The sequence below is a fragment of the Paramisgurnus dabryanus genome, chromosome 20, assembly GCF_030506205.2.
Source record: "Paramisgurnus dabryanus chromosome 20, PD_genome_1.1, whole genome shotgun sequence".
NCBI lineage: Eukaryota > Metazoa > Chordata > Actinopteri > Cypriniformes > Cobitidae > Paramisgurnus > Paramisgurnus dabryanus.
Genome location: NC_133356.1, coordinates 17636244 through 17664203, shown reverse-complemented (window position 1 = coordinate 17664203; position 27960 = coordinate 17636244). Strand labels below are relative to the sequence as shown.

Here is a 27960-nt window from a genome sequence, read left to right as displayed (position 1 = left end):
GTATTTCAGCATCTGGGGGTGCGGGCGGGTTCGGATCTGGTTCCACTGAATTTCTGACAGAGGAGACCACTGTGAGCTTAGGCAGGAAGTCAGGTGGTGGTTCTGCTGAAGGTTTTGAGAGTGTCTTTGGATTGGACTCAGGGCTAAGGGTGAGATCCAGCTCTACTGATGGCACGAGGAGAACACAAGACTCCTGCATTGCCCCTTTGTTGCTGGAAAAGAAAACCATAACCCTTCACTCCAGTCATTATGATGGTCAGTCTGGGTTAAATTAATTTAGTTCTTGATGGTTTGTTTTACTCGCTTTTGCATTTATACAAGCATGTGATCAATTTTAGGAAGCTCAAGTGAGAATTCATCCCCAGAGACCAAAAGAAAACACTATGGTAACATCTACAGTACTGTCGCATAAAAATATTTTATATAGGCTATAATATATGATTGGGTAATTCTTTTGTCTCTGTCTACCAGGACCAAGTAGAGGAAGAACTTCGAGCAGAGGTAAGATTTTATTATTTTTGGCTATATTACTTTTTATATTTCTTATAAATATTATATAATCTTTTATTTACATAAATTATTCATTTATGATATATACATTATTGTGCAGTTTAGTTGAATGATTTAGGATGTACCGTTTAATTTCATAGTAAAAAAAATTGTTTCACATCAAAGGGGTTTCAGGTTGTGGCTAGAAGGGATACAGCTACGGCCAAAATCTTGTCGAATAAGCGCTGTTTTTTCATCCTAATCCTGACCCAAAACCTAACCCTTAAACCAACATTTCACAGGATTTAGGCTCTAGCTGTATCCTATCTAAACAGAACCGCTGTTTTTATCATAATACTACCCCAAACGTACCCTTACAAGATTTGGCCGTGGCTGTATACCCTCTAGCCGGAACCGTGGTTTCAGCAGCAACAACATAAACACATGGGAAACGGCTTTTTTGGACCGAAATAACTTCCGATAGACTTTGCATAAAATCAGTTACAGCAGATTTCTAGCGAAATTCTTTTAGAGTAGTATATTCTGATAAGAAGCTAAATTAATAATCAGTAAATTACCTATCATTTCTAACGCGCATAAACTACTACACTGAGGTACGTAAAATGTATGTATACAATGTTAGCCACAGATCCTTGAATTCTTGCCTGGCTGCCAAACCTTTCTTCACATCGGTGATATGCTCGCTGTCTCCTTTCATTTTCGACAAGGTACTTTATCCAGAGATTGGTTTAGTTACTAGCCAGACTAATAAACACATACAGACCGGAAGTTTGGGTCAGCCGCCTAACCGCGGCAAAACGCGTGTTATTTCTGTTGTTGTCAGCTATATATTTTTGCATAATGTATGTTGAGTTATAATGACAAATTGAAACAGCTCTCTCTCTCTCTCTCTCTCTCTCTCTCTCTCTCTCTCTCTCTCTCTCTCTCTCTCTCTCTCTCTCTCTCTCTCTCTGCTACAGAGACAGAAATCAGGAGAAGACTACAGAGTGCATCTCCTTCTACAAGATGTAGGTTTTAATTTTCATAGGTAAAATCGGTTAGACAAACAGAGGTACTGATCCATGTAACACAATTGTTTAATTTTGCATTGAAATGAAATTACTGAAACATGTCGCACAAAAATGTTTTTAACTTGGCAAATGATAGAAATGTATAAACCTTTACTTCAGAGGCTTTTAACAGTTTTCAGATATTTTGTATTGCCATGAAAGTATTTATTGATTTGGTTTAACGCTACACTAGGCAATAGTTTTGCAGCAAAGTTGTAATACAATTCTTTTGCTACAGGGACAGAGCTGGAGGATGTGAAAAAGCTGTTGAAAGGTTCACGCTCCTGCAGCGTGAGCCCAACAAGATCTCCCTGCTCCTCTCCTCTGCCCATTCCTCGCAAAGCCACCATAGAAACCAAGATCTCCACCAAACCAGGTAATGACAGCTACATGATGAGAGCTCAGGCTAATAAAAGACTATGCCTAACAGTAAAGGATTACAAGATATTTGTGTATCTATACTCTTATCACACCTGTGGTGGTGGGCAGTGTCAGTTTGTTTTAACATGCAATTCCCTTGTTTATACATGCACACATAACTTTTGTCCACACCTAAGCTGTTCCCTTTCATTCGTCTTAGTTGAGCAATATGATAACGTTGATCTGGACACTGATCTGACCTCAATTACCTGGAACACCTCTACACTGCCGGCTGGAATCTCCACCAGTACTTCAGCCTACAGCTTTCACAGCAACACCAACAACATGGCAACAGGAGCTTCTCTTCCCAGCAGCACATCTCCATCATCTTTATCAGGTCTGCACATCTATGACAATAGGTCAATAGTTAAACTTTTCATTCATTTAAACAATTCATTAATGAATGGATTTTTGCATGTGTTTAATGTACACATTTAAGATAAACATTTTTGACCTTTTGCATTGTATTAATTGAATCATGCAGCATCCCAACGGGACAAAAAGAAACATTTAAACCATTCAGTAATTTCAGACAAAAATTGGTTAAATGTGTCTTTTTTGGTTTTGTTTCTTTGCTTCGTTCATAGCTTATGGATTTCATAACAATTTAGCTCCTGTTAGTGGAGGTCTTTCGAGTGGAGCTAACACACTTCCAGGTATACTTCTGCATCATAACATATCATGTAGTTGTCCTTGTTTTGACATTGTCATTTATCAAGGTAATTACATATGAGGAGCTCTGATGCAAAAGCCGTTAAAAATGAGATAATAATATTAACCGAATGCTCTTGCCACGTATACATTTATCAAATTTTTCCACTTAATCCCAGCCTCAGGCCATTCAGAAATACTAGTTTGCTTGCAGAATCCAGTATGAGTCTGATAAAAATGCTAATTTACAAGAAAACATGTCAGACACACTTGCATCTGAGGTCTTCATATGCTAGGAATGAATTTCTTCTACACATACATGTGTCTGTGTTTTATGTTTATGTGTTTGTGTTCTTTAGGATATGGAGTACATAACAAATATTCAGCAAGTTCAAACAGCACTTCTGCATTGGGCACAGGTGTCTCCAGTTCAGGTGTATATTATGTTCACTCAGGGTAAAAGGGCAGTATGTGATCATAGTCAGTGTGATGGGGTCTTGGCTTATAGTTGAAACTGTTATTTGCTCTACTGAGCTAGTGCCCAATACAACCTGTTACAATTTATTATCTGTGAATTGGTTTACCTATTTAAAGTATAAATACATATTTTAGATACATGCACAACACACCATTTAAAATAGAAAATGTCTGTTTATTTGTTTTTTGTGTTTGTACTCTTTAGGATATGGAGTGCAGAAAAATTATTCAACAAGTTCAAACATCCCCGCTGCAGTAAGCACAGGCGTCTCCACTTCAGGTGTTTGTTATATTCACTCATTACAACAGGGATCAACAACACCAAACAGTATAGATGGCCTGATGACCAGGCCAAATGGAGGCAGTTTTCAATTTTGGGGATCCAAAATATTTGTATTTACATACTTTTTTTTGACATGCACATTTACAGAACTTTCCTGACAATATATTCCTTATTGTTACAAGTTACAAAGGTAAAAAATTACAAATCATAATTAATGTATGAACCATATTTGTGTGTTATAGTAGTACTATATCACCCCCGTATGGTTCTTCATAGGTGCTTTATAGGCTTTATAGTGCTGTATATCGCACTAAAAATGGTTCCCCTATGATTACAAGCTTTTAGTGCTATTTAGCTTAATGTTAAATTATAAATTTATTGCTATATACAGTACATATATTTGTTGAAAATAAAACATAAAACTTTTTTGTGGTAGTCTCAGACTCCAAGTAAAAACCTGATTGGTGTTTAAAAATTAAAAACTTTCTTAAAGGTGGTTCTTAAAGGTGAAAAAAGTTTCTTCAGATTATAAAAATGTAAAAAAATGGTTCTTTGACTGAATGGTTCTTTGAAGAAGACACCTTTATTTTTAAGAGTGTTTATTAGTTGTTATTGTTTTTAAAAGAGTCATTATTCCATGTACTGTATAGCATGCATGGGTCTGTTGAATGCTTTATTCCTCCCGTTGTCAATTATTTCTTACATAAAAACTCTTTGTCCTTGAGAAAATGATTCAAGACCCTTTAAGGAAAAATAGCACAGCATTAATGTATTGTAACTCTGTAAAATAAGAAAATGTGTGTTTATTTGTTTGTGTGTTTATTCTTTAGGATATGGAGTACAGAAAAATTATTCATCAAGTCCAAAGAGCACTGCTGCCTTAGGAACAGGTGTCTCCACTTCAGGTGTTTAATATATTCAATCAACACAACAGCTCAACAGTAAAACCGGAAAAGAGTTCTCATTTTGGGGGGGTCCTATAATCCCCATAGGAGTTGCGGTGGGGGTAGAGGGTTCTATTACAACCTAAAATAGAAAAAGGACACTGCTCCATGTTCTTAGAAAAAATTTTGGTTATTTATTGGTTCTTCATAACCCCAAAATAGCTGGTAGAAATCAGAAAAAAAGACAAACCAAAACTCGCGTCTTAGGAGGTTAAATATATTTTGTTGTAGGGACAGTAAAAATGCGGTAACACTTTAGTGTTCATAAGACTGACATGACACCTTCATAATTATGACATGACACTGTCACGAAAACACAAGCGGAAGCAAATGCAAGTAATGATAGTTTATTGACAAAGAATAAATGAAATAGACAGTCAGTATCAGGCTGGTAGTGCAGGGGCTTCGATGGTCAGCATGAAGACGTGATGGTGACAGCCAGATGGTAAATAATCCACAGAACAGTGAGCCGGAACACGAAAACAGGAATCCAACACCGAACGGGAAACACGACCTCAACACACACACGGAAACGCCAACAACGATCTGACAATGAAGATGAGAAATGAGTGAGCTGGGAAGGGAGAGATGATCAACTGCAGCTGGTGATGATGAGTGGAATCAGCTGTGGCTGGTAAGCTGATGACAGCGTCGCTGACACACACGCCCACAAACACACACGCACATGTCACAACACAAACACTAGACGAGAAGGAAACAATGCATTTGTAAACCGTGACAGTACCTCTCCTCTAAGGACGTCTCCTGGTGTCCCCAGAACTCCTTACCTGCTGATTGAAATCATCGATAAGGGAGTGATCCAGGATGTCTCTAGCAGACACCCAACTTCTCTCCTCCGGACCGTAACCTTCCCAGTCCACCAAGTACTGAAATCCGCGTCCCCTCCATCTAGAATCCAGAATACGATTGACCGAAAATGTTGGTTCCCTATCTACGAGTCGGGGCGGGAGGGGGGGCCTGGGCAGGCGGATTAAGACGTGAACGAAAAACAGGTTTAATTTTGGATATATGGAAGAAGGAATTAATTAATTCTCCTGTACGGTGGAGGAAGATTAAGGCAGACAGTCACTGGATTAATGATTTTAGTGACTGAAAATGGGCCAATGAATTTGGGAGCAAGTTTATTTGAAACAGAACAAAGCGGAATGTTCTTGGTAGAAAGCCACACTTTTTGACCGACGACGTATACGGGAGGCTTAAACCGGTGGCGATTGGCTTTAGCCTTAGTGCACGCCCCCACCTGGAGTAGAGTCTCTCTGGCTCTAGTCCAAGTGCGGTGGCACCTCTGGATGAAAGCGTGAGCGGAGGGGACTGCGACTTCGAATTCCAGACTGGGAAAAACAGGTGGCTGGTACAATAAGCTACATTCAAACAGAGATATGCCAGTAGACAACACTGGTAAGGCATTGTGGGCGTACTCCACCATAGACAGTTGTTGACTCTAAGATGAAGGATTCTTGGAGACCAAACATCGCAACACTCTCTCCAAATCTTGGTTGGCTCGCTCGGTTTGACCATTGCTCTGGGGGTGAAACCCAGAGGACAGACTGACAGTCGCCCCCAACAATTTACAAATCTCTCACCAGAATTTGGACACGAATTGGGGACCCCTGTCGGAGACCACGTCTGTGGGGAGGCCATGTAGGCGAAAGACATGATCTACAACAGTCACTGCTGTCTCCTTGATTGAGGGTAATTTGGGCAAGGGAATGAAATGGGCCGCCTTCGAGAATCGGTCCACCACGGTCAAAACTACCCTGTTGCCCTGAGAGGGCGGGAGGGTGGTGATAAAATCTAGAGCGATATGGGACCAGGGTCTCGAAGGGACCGGCAGCAGCTGAAGTAACCCATCAGGTGGTTGATTGGAAGCCTTACCAATGGCACAGACTGAGCAAGCCAAAACAAAACTGGATGTCGCGAGCCATAAATAGCCACCAAAATCGTTGCTTAACCATGAACTTAGTACGGGTTACCCCTGGATGGCAAGCCACATTGGAACAATGACCCCATTGAATGACGTCGAACCGTAATTCCTCCGGCACAAATTAAATGATTCTGTGGGCACACGGACGGAGGCTTTACCCCTTCTAGGGCCGTCTTGACCCTCGATTCGACCTCCCATGTGAGTGTGGAGACAATTAAAGTCTCGGGTAAAATGCACTCGGGAGTGGACGGGCGTTCGGAGTAGGGATGTCCCGATCAGGTTTTTTTGCCCTCGATTCCGAGTCGGAGTCATTTGATTTTGAGTATCTGCCGATACCGAGTCCCGATCCGATACTTCTATTATACATAAAAATAGAATAAAGAAGAGCGAAAAACAGATCTAGGATGTTCCTTATGTCATGCCGCACGCGTTGCTGTTTCTGTGTGGAGTCAAAAGAGTCTAACTCTGTGCCAGCGCATAACTACAGATGTGTTAAAAAATAATGAGAATATATATATAGTATATGTACAAGGGTTAAATTGGGATTTGTTTTGTGGGGATGCTCTGTTAGGAAGTAGGGTTCGAGGGGTTACATGTTTAATCCTGATGACAGCAAAGCCACTTGTGTGTTTCAATGACATTTTGTACCTCTGATATGATTTAAGTTTCAGTTTAAAAGCTGTGCCACATGTTGACCCAAACTTTAAAACCTGAACTTTAAATTATGCAAATCTATGAGTCTGACACCCTATATGCATTTGTTGCACATGTCATTATGCACAATTGATCAAACTTTGAAGGAAGTTATAAGACTCAACCTCCTTGACTAATTCTAGGCATAAGATAAGCTTCCCAAAAATACTAATTTTACAAGAAAAAAAAACATACTGATTCAGCAATATGTCTTATAAAATAGCCATAGAGATTCCCTAAGCTGGTCAGCAGTTAGTTAAAAAATACCTATAGTTAGGTTGTAATTAACTTGTATAATCAAAATACATTATTTTATTAAACTATACAATAAGTTGTATCCAGTTATCTAGTGTAATGAGATGAGTGACATGGCTATACATACTTTAATACTTTGTTTCTAGACTTCTGTTAAGTTTTTTTGACGTGGGCACCATTCTTACCTCTCTCTCTATCTCTCATCTCTACAGTAATGTCAAATGACTGAATTTGCTCATTCAGTGATTCAGAATGCTCGTTCTTGGTTCTGAGTGAGACGCGGAGCTGTGTCTGAGCACATGATGACAAAAACGATCAACGCGTCGTTTAAATGAGCGGGAAAAACCCGGTTTTGTCGTGGGTTCCCTGCACGCACAAGTTTGAAGCCTATGAATGAAAACATGTCAATAGGCTTGTTCGACTTCATGCGGCGCCTCAAAGATCGACAGCCGGGTGACGTCAAACTACCGCGAGAGTGAGCCGCGAAATCATATGAAGGAGTTTGCTTTTAAATCGCTCTCGCGAAACTCTGACGTCATCCGGCTGCCGGTTCTTGTGGCGCCACATGAAGTTGAACAAGCCTATTCTCTTCTCGTCAGTTCACACGCACCAGCGCAGCACGTACACTGGCGCGGAGCAGAGCGAGACCTTGACGCCGGATTTTAAACCCTGCATATGTATCCGAGTCCTGATCGGGAGGTAACGTCCGATTCCGATCGAGTCTGAAACCACGTGATCGGGGCCGATTTCCGATCACGTGATCGGATCGGGACATCCCTAGTTCGGAGCGGTCAAAAACGCGCGATAAAGAATCGGGTTTGATGTTCTTGGAACCCGGGCGGTACGATAGTGTAAAATCAAAACGATCGAAAAAAGTGCCCACCAAGCCTGCCTGGAGTTTAGTCTTTTAGCAGTTCTGATGTATTCCAGATTCTTGTGATCGGTCCAGACTATAAAAGGTACCCCCGACCCTTCTAACCAGTGGCGCCATTCCTCCAATGCTAGCTTGACTGCCAACAACTCTCTGTTACCAATGTCATAATTACATTCTGCAAGAGATAAACGATTAGAAAAAAACGCGCAAGGATGCATCTTGTCGTCTGAGGGTGAGCGCTGGGATAACACTGCACCTTCCTCCACCTCTGATGCGTCGACCTCCACCACGACCTGACGTGAAGGATAAGTGGCAATAAGGATGGGGGCTGAAACAAAGCAGCCTTTCAGTTTGGTAAACACAGCCTCGGCTGTGTCTGACCACCTGAACGTAGTCTTGGGGGAGGTCAAGACGGTCAGAGGCGTGGCTAGTTGGCTGAAATTACGAATAAAACGTCAGTAAAAGTTGGTGAATCCCAGAAATCTCTGTAGGGCCTTATGAGAATTTGGACTTGGCCAATCTACCACAGCCTTAACCCTTTCAGGATCCATACGCACCCCCTCAGTCGAAATGATGTACCCCAAAAAAGGAACAGACTGTGTGTGAAAAGCGCATTTCTCCGCCTTGACAAAAAGCCCATTCTTTAGCAACCTCTGAAGCACTCGTCTGACATGCTGTACATGTTTCTGGAAAGATGAAGAAAAAATCAATATGTCATCCAGGTAGACATATATGAATTGGTCAACAATATCTCGCAGCACATCATTGACGAGTGCTTGGAAAACTGCTGGCGAGTTTGATAACCCGAAAGGCATGACACAGTACTCAAAATGGCCTCTAGGGGTGTTAAAAGCAGTTTTCCATTCATCCCCCTCTTTGATGCGGACCAAATGATAAGCATTACATAAATCCAATTTCATAAAGACGGACGCTCCCTGCAACCTCTCGAAGGCTGAAGACATCAACGGCAAAGGATAAGTATTCTTTACCGTGATGCTGTTCAGTCCCCGGTAGTCAATACAAGGTCGCAGTGATCCATACGGATGAACCCCGTTGCTAGAGAATCAGAAATATATTTCTCCATAGCCTCCCTTTCTGGAGTAGAAGGCGAATATAATTTGCCCTTAGGCGGAGTGTTATCTGACATTAACTCTATCGCACATAGGGAAGATGCGGAGGAAGAGAAGCAGCACGAGACTTACTGAACACTTCCTTCAGGTCATGGTACACCCGAGTCCAACAGTGCTTTGCAGTCGTGGTTGTGAACTGACCATTTCAGCCTTACTGGAAGGAACGTAGCGTTGGATGAGGTCTTTTCGGCGGAAATCCCACCCTATAGTAGTCTCATGCTTACTATCGGGCTTGACCTTTTACCGGGCAGTTGTAAGCGAAGTGGCCAGTCTTCCCGCAGTACAGGCAAAGGCCCTGGGATCTCCGCCTTTCCTTCTCCTCCCGGGAAAGCCGAGCTCGCCCCACCTGCATGGGTTCATGGTCGTGAGTGGGGCTGACCGCATCTCCGCCGTTGGCGCGTGGACCCTCCGCTCCTACCACCGCGTGAGTGGACATGACTCGTTTCTCCACTCGGGCCAGCCGTGCATCAATGCATAGTGCCAGTTCGATCAGCCCATTCAGAGAAGTCGGAAGATCCATGGTGTAGATTTCCTGATGAACACGGTCAGCCAACCCATGCAAGAACATGTCCCACTGCGTCTCCTCATTCCACTGACACTCCGCCGCTAGGGTGCGAAACTGGATAGAGTAGTCCGACACGGATCCCTCTCCTTGCTTTAGTTCGGCCAGCAGCTGGGCCACCTCTCTACCCGCAACCGTGCATTCGAACAAGCGTCTCAACTCGGCGGAGAGTGTCTGGAATGACGCATAGCATGGATCCTGGTTCTCCCACACCGCTGTTCCCCAGATTGCCGCTTTCCCAGTTAGCAGAGTCAAGACAAACGCCACCTTGGACTGCTCCGTGTTGAATGTCCTGGGTTGCAAGGAGATATGCATAGAACATCGCATCATTAAAGCTCTGCAGAAATTTGGCTCACCAGAATATGACTCGGGCACAGGCAGACGAGGTTCCGACTGGGAAAGGACTTCTGTTGGTGTGGGAGGAACCGCCGGCACGGGAGCTTGCAGAAGTTGTAATTGCTGGGTGACCTCGGACACCTGCACAACCAAAGCCTGCACAGCGCGACCCGTCTCGCTGAGATTTCTCTCCTGAGAGTCCATACGTTAAATTCTGCTGCGAAGGAATTCCTCCAATGAAGACGGTTGGTTACTCGCTGCTTCCATGATGTGGTCAGATATTTCTGTCACGAAAACACAAGCGGAAACAAATGCAAGTAATGATAGTTTATTGACAAAGAATAAATAAAAAAGACAGTCAGTATCAGGCTGGTAGTGCAGGGGCTTCAATGGTCAGCGTGAAGACATGATGGTGACAGCCAGACGGTGAATAATCCACAGAACAGTGAGCCGGAACACGAAAACAGGAATCCAACACCGAACCGGAAACACGACCTCAACACACACACGGAAACGCCAACAACGATCTGACAATGGAGATGAGAAATGAGTGAGCTTATAAAGGGAGAGATGATCAACTGCAGCTGGTGATGATGAGTGGAATCAGCTGTGGCTGGTAAGCTGATGACAGCGTCGCTGACACACACGCCCACAAACACACACGCACATGTCACAACACAAACACTAGACGAGAAGGAAACAATGCATTTGTAAACCGTGACAGACACGTGTCATGAACACGAATGAGATTTAATGCACATCTTAGACAACTATCACTAAGTGTCATTTGTTTAATCATTGCATTTTTAATGCAAAGATGACATTGTTTGAGATATCTTTGACATGACAACTTTACATTACCAAGACAACATACCTGACCACTTTTACCAGGGATACAAATTGAATTTGTCATTAAAAAAGTGTTTATACTCTGTCAAATAGTTTTATAACAATGTCATGAATATTCTTCAGTTCAAAAAATTTTTTCTTTAAGTTTCCTCCAGGTGTTAAATAAAATAAAATCAATCATCCAATAATAATAATTAAAATTGATAAAATTATATTTTATTGCATTTGGAGACTGATTAACCTAGAATTAAATGAAAACAGTATAATGGTTGGTTAAGCCATGCAGCGTTGTGTCCATATTGCTGCAAATACAGTTAATTACATTAAATTAATTAAATGTTTTGTTGATTTTTTTATTCCATGTCAGAAAATTTAAAAACCCCTTGTGTGAGGAAGAACAGGTTCTGTTAGTTGTCAGTTTTTGATGTATTGTGCACATAATTAAACTTTATTATAACATTTGTTAAGGTATTTAAAATAATTTGACATAGTATTAACACCTAATGACATTTAAATGCCAGTTTAATGGGATGTTAACCCATAAAGCTAGGTCATTTCTCAAGTTTAAGAAATGTTTATGACAGATTTATGAAAAGTTATGTTGTATTGTTTTATGTCAAGTTGCCATCTCAAACAATATCATCTTCGCATTAAAAATGACATAATTGAACAAATGACACTTAATGACATTTGTCATAAACGTGAATGAAATCTCCTTCATGTTCATGACACGTGTCATGTCATGATTATGAAGGTGTCATGTCAGTCTTATGAACACCCCTTCAAGTAAAGTCAAGTGTTACCAAAAAGGCTGATGGGCATAATCAAATCTATAACAAAAATCATTCTTAAAGTTGCTGTGTGTACATTTTAGTGGCATCTAGTGGTGAGATTATGATATTGCAACCAACAGCTCACCCCTTCATTTTAAAATCCATATGGTAGCCACCATAGGACAAACAACTATTGTAGAAATATGATGTATGACTGTATGATTCTAAGGTAATAAAAACAACACAGTTCATTATGTAGGGTCTACATAATCACCACTTATAATATAGTTATGTATATTATATTAGATTTCTGTCAAGAGATCCTTCTAAAACTTACACAATACACCTTTAATATGTTTCTAATATTTTGGTAAAAATATATTTTTAATAATAATATTATATAAAGCTATACAAGTTTTTACTATTGCCCTTAAAAGATTCATTGTTAAACACTTAAACACACCAAAGCATTAACCTACTGTATTGTAACCCCGTGAAATAAGAATAGAAATGTTTATTTTATTTGTTTATGTGCATGTGTTCTTTAGGATATGGAGTACAGAAAAATTATTCAACAATCTCGAACTGCACTGCTGCAGTGAGCACAGGCGTCTCCACTTCAGGTGTTTATTATATTCACAAAATGTTTTATAGCTTTTTACTTTTGTTTTTTGAAAGGATAGGGTTGCATGACAAACAAGAACACTTTGTGTTTTATTAAGGAACCGGTACAAGACTCCTTAATGAGAATGTCACAAAGAAATACCTGATATCAGAGAAAGAGAACATTCCTGTAAAGAGAGACTGTGAAGATCTTATTTTGACCAAAGACAGCGGCAAGCAGTTTACCAACAGCGCCCACAATGCCAAAGCAGGTAAACATAAGACTGAATTACTCATAGTGATATTATATTGTATTGTTATGTACAATCTTTATTGATTTCTGAAAGGTTATTTGTCAGGATGTGTGGTTCCACAAAGAATCTTTAACAGCCACAAAACCTTATTGGTTAATATTAATATGTCATGTATTGACTAAAATGTGATATGATAGATAAAATGTTACCTCCTAGACACAGCATTTTGATTAACTGAACACTACACAATTTCTGCTTTGAAGAGTCATATTCAGATGTTTCAGTGAAGAAGGAAGCTTTGACAACCAGCTATTCTGAAAGTCCTCTGGTCAAGTCTAGCTCTGGTGCATACTGTAAGAAACTTAACTCAGATAACCTTAAAGCATTATTACAGTGTTTGATATTAAATTATTTAAATTGTTTTAAAATATAGGAATAGTAAATAAAATATGTGCCCCTGTCTGTGTTTCTGTTTTCCACATTAATCCTCCAACATAATGTAAAAACTTTGTGTAAAATAATAATAAGATTGATTAAGTAAAGTTATGTCAAAGATTGAAATGTAAAATCAATGATTGAAATGAAACTTGATGCTCCTCATCCTTAAATAACTTACATAAGACTGGATTTCACAGACAGGGTCACATATATTTTTTTTAATAAAATGAATTTAAAACAAATCAAAAACGTAAAGTTTTGTAGATTTTTAAATGTAAATGTTATAAAAAAATGACTTAAAAATATAATAAAAAACCTTATAAAATAAATTTGTTGACATCTCAATACTATTCTTAACACTCCATAGACGGGTCTCCATTAGTGGCAACAAAAGATAAAGCTACATATGCAGGTACATATCATTACTATTTGTGAAATAACCTTGAAAACGTTTTTAGTATTTGAACAATATCTTTTAGTATTTGAAATATCTCTCTCCTCCTGTTTGTGTCCTGTCAGAGATTAAGGACGAGGATGAATGTGGAGGAGGTTGCTGTGGATGTGGGCCACACTGTTGCTCCTGGTGGAAGTGGCTGCTGGGCCTTTTGCTCGCCCTGCTGCTGCTCCTTGGACTTCTGTTTGGACTCCTTGCTGTGGGTAAGTCTCTTCATTCCTGTGAAGGATTTTTTTTAACAAGGACAATGATGACATTTGAATTACAACATTAATAATTTCAAAGGTAAAGAAGTTACCCATTCATTTATGGGAAAGAAACAAATAAAAATACCTAAAGATACCTAAGATTTTTTAAAGTAAGACATCATGTTTTTTGTTCAAATGAATTTAGCACTAATATTTTGCTAGCATAGTAATAATGAGGCTAGATATAAACAATGCGGCAACAATATGATCCAAACATTCTGTATATACCGTAGTTTACAAGTAAATTAATACTAATTTCAATTGTGGTGACATTTTGTTTGTTTGGTCAAATGGGAAATCCAATGCAGTTGTGTCTCTTTCATGAATGTAAACATCTCTTCTCTTTGAAGCTGACCAGTTGAAGAAACTGAAGACTCGTGTCACCACTCTTGAGGGAATTGTCTCGAATCCACGCACAGAACGTCTGTTTGCTTCTATTAATGATGTTAACAGCAGTGGTGGAGAGAAATCTGTGTATGATGCTTCAGTCTATTCAGGCATTCATTTTAGGGAAACACTGAGAGCCGAACTGCAGTCTGAAGCAATGAAAGGTACACATGAATGCAGTTCTACACATCCCCACTCTCATAAATGTTCTTTGAACATCCTAACCCTGCACATAACCCCAACGTAAAGCTACTGACTTGAATTAATTTATTTCTGGTTAATTTAGAAGCACTTCACAATAAGGTTGTATATATGTTACCCCATTTGTTAATACATTAGCCAAGATTACAATGAACAATATATTTTTACAGCATTTATTAATATTTGTTAATTTTAGTAATTTTACTTGTTCAGTGTTTGCTCATGTAGGTTTTGTTAACTAAGAAATATAGCTTTACACTTTATAGCACAGTTCTAACCATTTACTAACTATCTATGACTTTTGCTTCAATAAACCTTTATTTACGGCTTATAAGGTTCTTGTATTAACTACCTTGTTAATAGTAAGTTTAGGTATTGATAGTATTAAGGGATGTATAAAAGGATCATGCAGAAAAAGGCATTAATATGTGCTCTATATGTATGAATAAACATCCAATATCCTTGTAATATGCTTTCTAGTATAGTATGTTAATATAGTGAGAATTGTACCATAAACTAAAGTGTTACTGTGTCAACTACTACATTTGAAAGATTATGTCCTGTTTCTAGGTGTCTACTAAGCAAATTTGTGGCTTTGATAATGTGAAGTAATTCATCCAAAAGATTGGGTTTCTGTGTTTTAACAACATTTTAACTACTCACTTATTGTGTGTGCAGGCTACCTTGCGACTTTAGTCAATTCTGAAAGAGGACTGCCAGGGCCCAAAGGTACCGAAACTTCAGTAACAACAACTTTTGTGAATTTGTAGATAGAAACTTATTTTTCCAGTGTCATTATATGTTTCCTCTTTTACCATTTTTAGGTGAAATTGGACCTCCAGGGCCCAAAGGTTTGTAAAAATTTTAAACTGTATAGCTGTATATTCAATGCTCATACTCTCAGTGATTCACATACAGTACAGTACAGTACAGTACGTAAATGCTTTTAACCTGTTTTTTAGGAGACACAGGTTTCCCAGGACAATCAGGTAGGAGTAATGCTTGGTCTGTTTCTAGAAGTCATAATATAGTAGTAACACAGAAGTGTGATTTCATTGTCTTTTGATGGTTTCCAGGATTACCAGGAAGGGATGGATCAAAAGGGGAAAAAGGAAATGCAGGTGCCACATTTAAAATGTATAGATCATTTATGTTTCTAAAATAATACAAAGTGGTACATCTCGAATAAAGTCAACATTTACCCCTAATGTTATGGCTTGTAGAAGTACAGTCCATATGGCTGTAACTGACTGCTGATGTTAGTGCATATAAAAATCATGAGATGTAGCCTTATCTAATATTTAGAAATGTGTTTTACAGGTCAACATGGTGCAGAAGGATCACCAGGGTTTAGGGGAAGAGATGGACAACCTGGACCCCGTGGAGAGCCAGGGCCACCAGGAACTGGAGAAAAGGGTGACAGGGGTAACATTGAGACTTTTGAACTTATCATACATAACTTCACCAGTTTAAAAGCATTACTTTGTTAAACATTTATGTTTTATGTTGTCCAGGTTTCCCTGGTGCCCTTGGTCCAGCTGGTCCACCTGGGCCAAAAGGTTAATGCAATACACATTTTTATTTGTGTCATAAATACTAATAATAATAGTCTGTGGCCTCAGCTGATTACAGTACAATGTTTTACATGGAAATCGTTGTGCAGTTAAAAAGTATTGCCGTATTTATTAATATATCATATAACATATATCTGTTTGTTTAACAGGTGCTACTGGATTACATGGTAATTAACTCTTTTATTTTGAAAAAAAATTGTTGACTTCATACTTAGTGTCACTTCACATAAAAAATGACTAAATATAAAACTGTAACCTGTTCCTGTGCAGGTGAACAAGGCCCTCAAGGCTTCAGAGGTGAACTTGGTCCAAAAGGTTTGTACATATAGTATAGTTTGTAGTTGCTGTGGATAAATGATTTGATTCAACTCAAAATCCAACAATTTATTTATTAATATAATTATATTCATTTTTAATTCTATAAATATAATGTTTACTGGTGTAAAATGACTTCATTTTTTGCAGGTGACAGAGGACTTCCCGGAAGTAAAGGTTTGTAACTCATTATATAGTTCTTATAATGTGATATACCAAGTCACCTTGTTATTTTAGATGGTGAATATGTGAATTGATATGTGTATTGTATTGCAGGTGATCGTGGTGAGAAAGGAGACAATGGGTTTCCAGGTGTGTGAATTTAGGTCGAGTAGTAACAAAGAGCATGACTGAGATATGTTATAGTATGTTTAAATATACAGCAAGACAAATGTTTGATTCAACTTTTTTTCACTGCATCAGGTATTCCTGGGAGTCCAGGGAGATCCGGATCAGCTGGAGAGAAAGGAGATAAAGGATCTTCAGGTGATATATCTGTTTGAGCATGCCAAAAGAACTAATAGCACATTTCTGACAGTAAAGTGTTGATCCTTTATGTGTCACTATCCTCAGAAACATTCTATAGGCTGCAAAAAGATGTGAAGATGAAAACTATGAACAAATTACATATTGTATTTACAAAGATATTTAGGTATTTCCAGATATTATTATATTGAATAGTATATTGCAAAGACTTGTGAGTTTACTTTGACTACATACGACTAAAAGCATTGATATAGCCTGAAACTTTTCATTGCAAATCTTGGCTTGGTACAGTACAGAAGTTCCCTAATATCTATTTTTCTTTTCCTTTATGTTTACCCTACCTTGACTTTGCCACACTGCTTTGGGTTGGCTTGAGGGACATTTTATGTAAAGCATTTTTTAATACATTTTGTATTGTGAAATGCACTATACAAATAAACTTTATTTAACTTGACTTCAGGGCCTCAAGGAGCTACTGGTGAAAAGGGCCAAAGGGGTAAGTGGTATTTTCATAATTAGATTTTGCACTACTGATTGTTTGCAATTCTTTCTTTATTTATTTTTGAATATGTATCTTGTTTTTGTTCATACCCAGGAGAGTCTGGGTCAATTGGATTACCAGGAATCAGAGGAGCGGCTGGGCCACCCGGTGATGCTGGGATACCAGGTATACGATCCAATATCATCTTATTTAATGTCAAAAAAACACCTTGTACTGCATGTCTGAACACAGTTCTTATCATTTACCATGTAATAATTATTATAATCGTAAAAGAAACAGGTGCTTTTTTGTCTGATGTTAATTTTTCTACTGCCGCCTGTTAAACAGGAACTCCTGGGATTCAAGGCCCTCCAGGTATCACTATGTGTCACTACACTTTTTCAAGTTATATTTTTGTGAATTACAATTTCTTTTCATTCATGTTTAGAGCTGAAATATTTTGATTTGATTTATCATAGGCATTCCTGGCAATCCTGGTCAACCTGGGACTAAAGGTGTTGTGTGATTACATTAGTTTTACTACTGAATCTGTGTTTATTAAATCTTAAGTCTTTACAGTATTGTATTGTTAGACACTTAAATCATGTCTGTAATTCGAAGTATGTTTAACATTTCAAAATAAATCATTGTGAAAATGTTTACAGGTGAGACCGGTGAACCTGGAAGAGTGATTAATGCAGGTAAGACTATATGAAGCATTAGACCCCACTGAACAGTTCACTACAGCAAATTAGGTGAAAATCTTTTTTTGAGGGTTTTAATGTAAAGTGGACTTTACTGATTTTTACAGCAGGCTCAAGCTCAGTGGCAATCCCAGGACCACCCGGCAGCCCTGGACCTCCTGGCCCACAGGGAGCTCCAGGACTCTCAGGTATGCTCATAATCTTCATACATCTCACTGTTAAAACAATCAAACAAAGTGACAGTTTAAACAGACACGAAAAATGCCACAGCAAAAAATGTTTATTGCGTTAGGGTCTTCATGTGATTCACTGGTTAGCAAAGCTGTTTATAAATAAAGGTACAGATTTTATGAAAACCAAAAGCATTTTCATGTCTCGACATTTAATCATACATCATTTTCTGTCTAAAATGTATAAGCTCTTTAACACCAAGACATTTAGGGCGCACTCACATTATCCAAACCAAACCAAACCATGCTCCAGCGCAATTGTGACCCATTCCTACTACCCCAGATGCACGCACTCACACTGTACTTTTATCGATCCGAGCCCAGGCGTGCTTTGTCATTAAGATGCGATTGTTTTGAAAAAAGCAGGAAGTAAAGCTCTCTCTTAACACTGGAGCCCACCTTAATGATAAGTCTGTGTTTTTATTCGGAGTCATTTGGTGCGCGATTACAGACAGCCCTCTCACATGTCATCATATTGCTTAGTTGATCTGTCACGTGTGCATCTCGGACATTCACATTATCCTGCGCGCATCAGAAGGTTTTTATGGAGGCAGATGAAGGTGAGTGGTCGCGCAACTGACGTCTTCACCTTTTGAATCGTGCTCAGCTGAGCCCAAGTGATCCGCGCTCCAGCCCACCTCTGCAACCCGGCCGCGGCGCGATTAACCAATCCGCGCCCGGGTGCAGTACAGAGCGATCACACTAGTCAAACAAATCAGGCTTTGGGGGTCAATCACCCCCAAGCGCGGTTTGGTTTGGATAGTGTGAGTACACCCTTAAAGGTGCAATGTGAGACTTTTAGCTGCATCTAGAAGTGAGACTGTGAATTGCAACCAACGGCTCAGTCCACAGCTCACCCCTCCTTTTCGAAACGCATACACCACTGATAATACAGTATAGTTATGTATATTACATTCCATTTTTGTCCCACATTGCACCTTTAAATGAACAGTAATAGCATTGACCAGTAAAAGAGCAGATTAACTCATTCGCTGCCAGCCTTTTTTTTTTGTTGCCCGCCAGCATTTTTTGTGATTTTCACAAAAGTTTCCAAAAAAAAAATTCCAAGAAAATTTTCTTAAAAAATATGTGAACACACAAATATATCAAATTGCTTTCAAACAAACGATAAACAAACAAACAAAACGGGGAAAACCATGTCATCCTATCTATATTTTCTTCTCTGCTTATAGACTCTTTAATATATTTTTTTTTGCAAAAAAGCTAAAATAATTGCATTGTTGTAAAGGAATTTTGTTAGAGATCAGATTCAGAATGATTATCAAAACATAAACGCAGTGTAAAATTAATAAATAATTGATATAATTGTTTTTTTATAAATTAGGGGACAAACGCAGTATTACAAATAACCCTTAAACCTCATAAGTAACACGTTTTTTATGCAAATGTTTTCTCTTAAATGATCAGATATCTCATCATTGTCTGGGAAGAGATAAACTCAACTTAAACAACCATTTTATAACTATTATGACAACTGCCTATGCTATTTACTTGTGATGTACTGTATGTATGTAACAATTGTACTGCATATGTAAAGGAAATATATTTCAGTGTCATGAATGATAAATACTTTACACTTTACACTACTTTGATCTACCGGACTATATTTTTAATTTTGTCTACAATATACTTGATGTATGAAATGTCTGTCTTGTCACACTAGGCCCCATTGGCCCTGCTGGACTTCCTGGTCAGCCTGGTAAATTTGAATCGTTTGCATCTGTTGTTCCTATTTTTTCCATGAAATAAGCATGACAAATGAAGTTCTATACAACTTTTAATTTCCATGTTTATGCAGGTCCTAAAGGTCCTAAGGGAGATCAGGGAGATCGAGGAGAACCTGGTATTGTAGTGAGAACTAGTGAGACTTTGAGTTCAAGGCACACAGGAAGTAAGTCTTTTTTTAAAACGAACTATTATTAACATAAACAGATTAAAGAGGCACATGAATTTAATATTTGTTTGTCTGATAATTTAGGTGTTTATGGTGCTCAGAATGCTGGTGTCACTGGACCAGCTGGTCCTCCTGGTCCACCAGGGCCTCCTGGACCTCCAGGTATACCAATACAAGTAAAAAAGGTTTCAGGAACAGCATATTGAATTATGTCTTTGAGTCCTGTGTTTGTAACAGAAACACAATAGGTTGGCTTGTGACAATTAACAATGCTTTGAATCAATTTACATTTTTTATCCTCCTTTAGGAAATTCTATACAAGGACCACCGGGACCACCAGGCTTGCCTGGTAAAAAAAAGCTATTCTCTCCAAATATTTTATTCCTCTAAAACTTTGTACTGTCACGGCACACTCATAATTTATACACTAAATGCATCAGACTTTTCTGTCACTTCCTTTACAGTCAATACAGTGATATTAAATCTTCACTGAGTGTCGAATATTCATATTGCCGTATATAAACTATATAGGATGAGATGACCTAGTAGATACTTTTCTTTAGTAGCATACTGTTTTCAACTGTTTGTGATTGTCTTATAGGATATGGACAACCAGGCCCAAAAGGAGACAGAGGAGATTCAGGAACCCTTGTGCCCAATTCAGGTTTGATTACAGCCTTAAATCATATTAGTGACCCAGTCTGTGAAATCCCAGCTACAGTCATTTTTGATTTGCCGTTTTCTACATAAAATCATTCTACATAATGTAAAAAAACATTTGGTAGCCTATTTCACATAGCAGATGATAATAACGAAGAAATGAATCTCTTGTCTGGGTAAGGCCATGTCAATGATTGAAATCAATAATAGAAAGCCATCTTCCTGACTACTTTGATGCTCCTAATCTCATCATTAGATTATGAGACTTTAGCCTGGATTTGACAGACAGACACATTTGGTTTTACATGGTGTAAAATTGCGTGGTTTCTTAAGTCTCACATCTTGCCAAATTCTGCAACACAGGAACATTTTTTTCAGGACCACCTGGGCCACCTGGACCTCAAGGGCCTAAAGGAGCAACAGGTAAATTGTGTTTTTCAAATGTTTAAAACTGATGCTTCATTTGCTTCTGCATCAAACCAGAAAGTAGTTACTTAACTTTATTAGATATCTAATGATGTATGTTTTAACTTAAGGTGCCCAAGGTCCAAGGGGATACCAAGGTGAGGCTTTTTTCACTTCAAAGGTCACAATAATTTTTATGAATAATGAACACTCCTTAAATCTAAAGAACCTCAACTCTTTATTTTTTTACTTCTTAGGGGAACCTGGTCAGCCTGGCCTTCCAGGAAGTTCGGGTAGAGTTAGTAAGTTAACAGCAAACCTCTTTATTGTTAAAACATTCATAAGTATTGTTGAACAATTGCAGTGTATCTATGTGTTCAGCATCTAAATCTGCTTAATATTACATTTAACAATTTTAAAATGTAAAACTTTTTAACTGTGTGTCAGTAATCAGTGTTTAATGAAACATACAATTAATATGGAAATGAATCATTATTATAGTCACTGAATACGGTACGGGTCAAGGACCACCCGGTCCCCCAGGATCACCTGGACTACCCGGACGAGACGGCCAAAAAGGTAAAAACGGACTTATGTTTATAAAATAGTAAACACAGGTGTTACAGTGTCTAAGATTCAAGTTATTTCCTGAGTCTTATTTCTGTTTCAATAAATCTACAGGGGATCCTGGAACGCCAGGTAGAACAATATACCAAACGGACTCAAGAGGTAAATCTTCACATAATGTACAGGGTTCCCACGGGTGAAAGTTTTGAATCTGGGGGAAAAAAATTCAAGGCCCTGGGAAGTTTTGGAAAATATACATACATAGATACAGGTCATTGAAAGAGCTTGAATCTATTTTATGCAAAAAGTTTTTTGGAAAAAAAATCCATATAGTTCCCTGTGTAGTGTAGGATAATATCATAAAAATTCTAGACTTTTTAAGCACACGTGCTAAACTGTTCGTTTTAAATGCTTATATCTTCTGTATGCGAATGTTGATTAATACCAAAATGCTTTTTTGCATAGTTGTGTTTAACACATGAAAACGTCTCGGGTTATGTATATAACTATTGCTCCCTGAGAAGGGAACGAGACGCTGGGTCTCCCTTGCCATACTTCCTGCATCCCTGTAACGCCGCCTTTGGCAATATTTCAGATAGCGATATACTTCCTGGCTCTCGCGTCACCCTGTCTTTTTCGTTAAGCCTCACCATTGGTTGAATTTGATATACACATTCAGCACTTACCCCTGGAGGCGTCCCCAAAGTGTCACCGCAGTGACGCAGCACAAGTTCCCTCGAAAGGGAACTGTAACAATGTATCTTAAAAGGTAACACGATGTAACCTTGCTCTCACTTGAAATGTGTCCCCACATTTTGTCCTTGAATTTGAGGGTATTGGACCTGGAAAGTCCTTGAAAGGTCCTTGAATTTGAAGTTAACTAAGGTGTGGGAACCCTGAATGTACTTTAAGTGTCTAGGTGTATGAATCATTTGTCTTAATGTTTAGTCACAATCCTCATTTGTCTAGTAAAGACACCTCTACAGATGATTATTTTAAGCAGGTTTATTTAGATATGCACCCACAGTATTGGTTTTGAAATCAATGGCTTTTAATTCATAATATATTAATTTCTCAATTGTTGACCTCTGCCCTCATTGAGTATACTTCATCCTCAGGGTCGGTTGCAGCCGGGCCCCCAGGGCAGCCTGGTCCTCCAGGTCCTCCAGGACCCCCCGGTACTCCAGGGCATTCCAGTGGATCGCATTCTGTTGCAGATTATCGTCATTACATTAGGGAGTATATGCAGAGTGAGTACCTGTTAACCTTGGTCATTTCGGATTGAATTCTATACTTTGGATAGTGTAAGTACACCCTTAACAACATTTCTTTATGATTGTGTGACTCTCTGCAAAGGTGACAGCATGAGGCAGCATTTGTCAAGCATACAAGGGCCACCAGGACCACCTGGGCCTTCAGCGTCTGTGGAGGACGTGGCATCTCGAGTTATTGCCTACCTTCGGCGTAAGTCTTAAACCTCTCATGAAATCAAAAATAGAGATTTGTGTCGTGTAGTTTGTCTGTTTGTGTATGTTTTAAAATTTATAATAGTCATATCTGGGAAAATAGACCAAGCTACTTATGACTTGCACTTAAAATTAGGGTTAAGGTAATAGCAAGTGGCAAATCAAAGTTATATAATGGTCCTGGCCAGACAATACTTGTTTAAAATAACGTTTGTTTTTTATTCAAGTGATACGTGATATAATTTTTTTTGTTATTTCATGTATTATATATAGTGTCAAACTGTAATATCATTAACTATTTTCAGGTAGTGGAACTAGTGGTGTCTCTTTTAGCCAAGGTCCCCAAGGTCCACCTGGTCCTCCAGGCCCATCAGGAAGTATATCCGCTGAATACATCATTTCTCTTTTACAGAGTGAGTAACAATGTCCAGTGTACTTGGAATGGGGATTCCCTTAAATCTGTGAATATTATTGGTTTTTATTGATGTGGATTGTTTGATTTTGAATTTCTTGTGTTCAGGAGATGATGTAAGGCGTTATGTAATTGGCCCTCCAGGGCCACCTGGAGCGCCTGGCAGTGTTACTAGTACCTTCAACACGCAGGAAGTGGCAAATTATGTCCTCAGGGTGATGAATGGTGTGTGTTCATTTAGCTGGATTATCCAATGATTAAGCTGCAGCGTGTCAGGGCCTATAGTGCATCTAAAAGATTAAATTAGATACCGCAGCTTTAAGAAAAAATATTCTGCGTTAGACTTGATACTATTTACAATGCAAATTTGACATTAAAAATAAATTATTTTTGTCTAATGACATTTGTAAAACTTGTTTTTTAGACAAGGGGATGATAAATAGACCTGGACCACCAGGCCCTCCCGGCCCTCCAGGCCAACCAGGCTCCACCTACAGTGACATAGTCACTCTGATTCAGAGTATGTAACATATAATTTTCAATCATTTGAGTTAAACACCACACACTGTCTGTAGCTCTATAGTTTAGTTGTATATACTCTTTATTGTTAATTGTTTTACATTATTCTTATATATAATTAAAGAGGCAGGGCTTAGTGGAAGCACTGGACGTCCAGGCCTTCCTGGTCCTCCAGGGATACAGGGACCTCCTGGTCCACCCGGTATCCCGGGAAGCAGCACTTCTGTGGTCTCGGGTTACAAACTGGAGGACATCCAGAGATACCTGCACAGTGAGTCATTTGATACGCCCGCACATTATTTGACTATCCACCTTAAATCGCAATGTAGCAGGAAAATAACAATGTGATTTCTTGTTTGTAGATTCTGGTTTTAGAGGACCTCCTGGCCCTCCTGGTCCACAAGGACCCCAAGGACCTCCAGGAGACTCCTTTGTGTCATCTAGCGGATCTTCATCTAGTGGATCTTCATCTAGCAGATCTTCATCTAGCGGATCTTCATCTAGCGGATCTTCATATAGTGGATCTTCCCAGGCCCAGCGAGACCTAATCCGTTCTGAGCTGCAGGACTACTTTAACAGTGAGTTTGTCACACACTGAAAGATTGATATCCCCCTACTCCACCCTGCATTGTCAGAGCAGAATCTAAGCAGGGAATGAGCACGCACATGTCTTGGATTTTGCTGCACATGATGGTTGATTGCAGTGGGAATTAAAAGTGTTTGTTTTTTCAGGTGACACTGTAAAACTCTACACTTATGGCCTCCCTGGACCTCCCGGACCTCAAGGAGAAAAAGGTGAACGTGGTGAGCCAGGATATAGTCATCAGACTGTCAGAAGCCAGTACCACTATGGTACTCAGACCGGTGAACCACTGGACTACTCCAATGTTGCAGTGAAAGTGACTGACTACATTAAGAGTGAGTAGTTTGATTATTTCCCAAGCAGCAGAGTTCATATTCATCACAAAAGCAGTTAAATGTTATACATTTGACAGTCTAAAGTGACTTATGAGGCTTTCAAGTTAAACATTTTATCAGCGTGTGATATCCCTGGGATCAAACCCATGACCAGTGTGTTGGCAAAGGGACTGCCGATGAAAATTAGCCTGTGGCTAACTCGGGTGCACTTACATTTGTTATGAATGTTGATACGTGTACATTGTCCCTTTTCAAATAAACAAATAAAATAAAAAATAAAAATAACACAGCACTCTATCAAATGAGCTACGTAAACATATATCTAAAGGAAGATACCGTTATTTGTATAGAAGGCACACATAAAATATAAAAATGTATTTGCATATAATTGATTAAAGATATGACCAAAATATGATGCACATCTACATGACACTAAAATTGAATTGATTTACCATAGATCAGGGTCTACTGCAGGATATGACTGAGACGTACTGGAGAAGTCAAGTAGGAAGACTCCAAGGAGCCCCTGGACCTGCTGGTCCTCCTGGTCCGCCCGGATATAGCCGCGTGTTTGCCGCCTATGGAAACGTGACTGCTGACCTTGTGGACTTCTTTAGAAGTCAGTGTCCACTTTATTCACATATTAAACTGATTATACATTTAATCACCGCATGAATAATTATTCCAAACCATTCTATAATTTCTTTCAGTACACGGGACTATTCCAGGGCCACCCGGTAGGCAGGGGCCAAGAGGAGAAAGAGGATACCCAGGATCTAAAGGAGAGAAAGGTACCAATGACAGCAGCTTTATCATGATATAATGATGTTAGCCATGAATTATAGTAGTGGACAAAGTGATGTTTGAAGGGAATAATTGTATAATGTTGGCCCTCTAAGGTTCGACTAAACCATGACGATATGAGCTGTATGGTACAAAATGGACAAAACACTAAACCTTTTGGGTCCTTATAGGACATTTAAGTAGTTTTTACAAACAAACCTTACACAAACATTACTTGTGTGCATCTTGAGACAAAACCATGGCACTAATATATGTTAAGCTATGTCAGTACAAGGCGTTTTTAAATTAAAGGCGCTCTAAGCGAATCTGTGTGACGTCACTCCTTGTCAAACAAAATGGAGCATAGCTAACTCCTCCCCCTCCCTTCTGTGCTTTCTGAAAGAGTCATGAACGCGCCCAACCCCTACTCCCAAATCCTTCTTTTCATTTATTGGCTGGAACACGTTTGTTAGTTTCGTGGTGGTAGGTTTGACCACACTGTTTTTGTTGCAGTTTTTGTCTACAGAGACCGTGTTTTTTACAGTGTGTTCAGGGGACAGGCAGCTAGCAGATAGTGAGGAGATGTTTACTGTATGAAACAAAAAAATGTTTTATGGCCTAAAACACGTGAATTCGCTTAGAGCACCTTTAAGGAAGCTCAAACGTGAATTTTTGTTTGGGACTAGGATAAGCCCTGTCTGGGAAACCGCAACTAAAGGTTTTAATTGGACAAAATAATTTGGTAAAAAGCCAAGCCACAGGATATTAGGGAAACCGGGTTTCATTAGAATATACAAAATGAGTAGAGAAACGAAAAGCTCACAGTTAATAAACTGACTACAGTTTTACCTGTTAATAATATTTGTTGATACTCTTGTGTGTTAATATTTTGTAGTAATTGTCTTGGGCTCTGTGGGCTCTGTCTTTTAAACTTTGTACGTGTTGTGTGTAATTTTTGCCAAGTCTCTTTGAATTCTCAAAGCAGTACTTTTTTTATACTTCAAACAAACCAATGCAATGCATACAACATTTTACATTTTTTTATGAGTTTTAATAACATATTTAAAGATGTGAAAACCCAGCTCAAGCCTTTTTTTTTATTACTGTTTTCTACATAAAATCATCATCAGAACATTTTGTGAAAATATAACCTAAATCATGTCAGCTATCGTTCAAGCGATTCTTTTATGATTTGCAGGGGAGATAGGAAGTTCAGGAATAGCTGGCCTGCCCGGACAGAGAGGACCTGAAGGACCAAGAGGAGAGAAGGGTGAAAAAGGTTAGAAAACTTATCAAACACATTCACGGTAACAAATGTCAAGCAGCTACTCCACGGCCAGCATGCCTGGGGCCAAGAGGAAAAAGAAGAAGATGCTTAGGACTAAAAGGAAAGTGAAGAGATGCTTATTCAAAGCACTTTTATGTTCTGATCTATAGGGGAGATTGGAATTCCCGGAAAACCTGGCCTGCTAGGGCAGAGAGGACCCGAAGGACCAAGAGGAGAAAAGGGTGAAAAAGGTTAGAAAACAAGTTGTCAAAGAAATTCTTAGTAGCAAACGTCAACCAACTGATGATAATATATTTTATTAAAAAAAAACACCAGCTCAATCCAGCAGTCAGTCTGATATGTTTTTCTCTATATTGAACTTTAGGTGATATCCAGACTGGTAGATGGAGAAGAGCCACGGGTGTGTAAAGGCTTACAAAGTCACAGCAGAATGTTGTGCCATGCAGATCATATAGAAGATACATATTTTTAAGATGATACAGTAAATACATAAACTTGCCTCTCTTTATGAAGTAATGCAGGTCAGAGGCTTGTTTGGGCTATTTTATCAAAATATGCAGTTTTATAATTAAACAAATGCATGCAATATTAATCCAAACATTACACGCATAGGTGCAGTTGGTTTCCCAGACAGGGTTTAGATTAATCCAGGACTAGGACTTAGTTATATTAGGACATTTAAGTAGTTTTTTACAAAAACAATACTGGTGTGCATCTTCAGACAAAACAATGGCACTGATATATGTTAAGATACATCAGTGCAAGATGTTTTCAAAGGGGACATTTCACAACACTTTTTAAGATGTAAATAAATCTTTTTTAAAGCAACACTATGTAGTTTCCATGTAAAAACGACTTACAGCTCCCCCATGAGGTTGAAAAGCGCAACAGTGCCTGGTAT

General features: G+C 38.9%; 1 protein-coding gene across 2 annotated transcripts in view; it reads left to right on the top strand.

Annotated features, from left to right (window-relative positions):
- The window catches only part of col17a1b (collagen, type XVII, alpha 1b), a 30845-nt gene extending 2958 nt beyond the window's left edge, over positions 1–27887 (top strand). For both annotated transcript variants that reach the window (XM_065296756.2, XM_065296755.2), the window contains exons 5-60: positions 10–255; positions 339–386; positions 472–501; positions 1470–1517; positions 1798–1935; positions 2140–2316; positions 2567–2635; positions 2990–3064; positions 3313–3387; positions 4221–4295; positions 12300–12374; positions 12474–12626; positions 12872–12961; positions 13414–13458; positions 13566–13703; positions 14099–14299; positions 15015–15065; positions 15161–15187; positions 15299–15325; positions 15413–15457; positions 15657–15761; positions 15851–15895; positions 16060–16077; positions 16181–16225; positions 16376–16402; positions 16502–16537; positions 16649–16711; positions 17172–17207; positions 17307–17378; positions 17541–17567; positions 17672–17707; positions 17858–17893; positions 18004–18084; positions 19811–19846; positions 19946–20038; positions 20126–20203; positions 20349–20390; positions 20643–20705; positions 21065–21124; positions 21238–21264; positions 21364–21408; positions 21608–21685; positions 21788–21835; positions 22792–22923; positions 23030–23137; positions 23445–23552; positions 23660–23776; positions 23976–24071; positions 24195–24341; positions 24433–24648; positions 24803–24988; positions 25446–25607; positions 25699–25779; positions 26970–27050; positions 27209–27289; positions 27424–27887. In XM_065296756.2, coding sequence (XP_065152828.1) covers positions 10–255; positions 339–386; positions 472–501; positions 1470–1517; positions 1798–1935; positions 2140–2316; positions 2567–2635; positions 2990–3064; positions 3313–3387; positions 4221–4295; positions 12300–12374; positions 12474–12626; positions 12872–12961; positions 13414–13458; positions 13566–13703; positions 14099–14299; positions 15015–15065; positions 15161–15187; positions 15299–15325; positions 15413–15457; positions 15657–15761; positions 15851–15895; positions 16060–16077; positions 16181–16225; positions 16376–16402; positions 16502–16537; positions 16649–16711; positions 17172–17207; positions 17307–17378; positions 17541–17567; positions 17672–17707; positions 17858–17893; positions 18004–18084; positions 19811–19846; positions 19946–20038; positions 20126–20203; positions 20349–20390; positions 20643–20705; positions 21065–21124; positions 21238–21264; positions 21364–21408; positions 21608–21685; positions 21788–21835; positions 22792–22923; positions 23030–23137; positions 23445–23552; positions 23660–23776; positions 23976–24071; positions 24195–24341; positions 24433–24648; positions 24803–24988; positions 25446–25607; positions 25699–25779; positions 26970–27050; positions 27209–27289; positions 27424–27467 — 4589 coding nt within the window. In that variant the 3' untranslated portion in view covers positions 27468–27887. The remainder of the gene's footprint in view (positions 1–9; positions 256–338; positions 387–471; positions 502–1469; positions 1518–1797; positions 1936–2139; positions 2317–2566; positions 2636–2989; positions 3065–3312; positions 3388–4220; positions 4296–12299; positions 12375–12473; positions 12627–12871; positions 12962–13413; positions 13459–13565; positions 13704–14098; positions 14300–15014; positions 15066–15160; positions 15188–15298; positions 15326–15412; positions 15458–15656; positions 15762–15850; positions 15896–16059; positions 16078–16180; positions 16226–16375; positions 16403–16501; positions 16538–16648; positions 16712–17171; positions 17208–17306; positions 17379–17540; positions 17568–17671; positions 17708–17857; positions 17894–18003; positions 18085–19810; positions 19847–19945; positions 20039–20125; positions 20204–20348; positions 20391–20642; positions 20706–21064; positions 21125–21237; positions 21265–21363; positions 21409–21607; positions 21686–21787; positions 21836–22791; positions 22924–23029; positions 23138–23444; positions 23553–23659; positions 23777–23975; positions 24072–24194; positions 24342–24432; positions 24649–24802; positions 24989–25445; positions 25608–25698; positions 25780–26969; positions 27051–27208; positions 27290–27423) is intronic.
- The last annotated feature ends 73 nt before the right edge of the window (positions 27888–27960 follow it).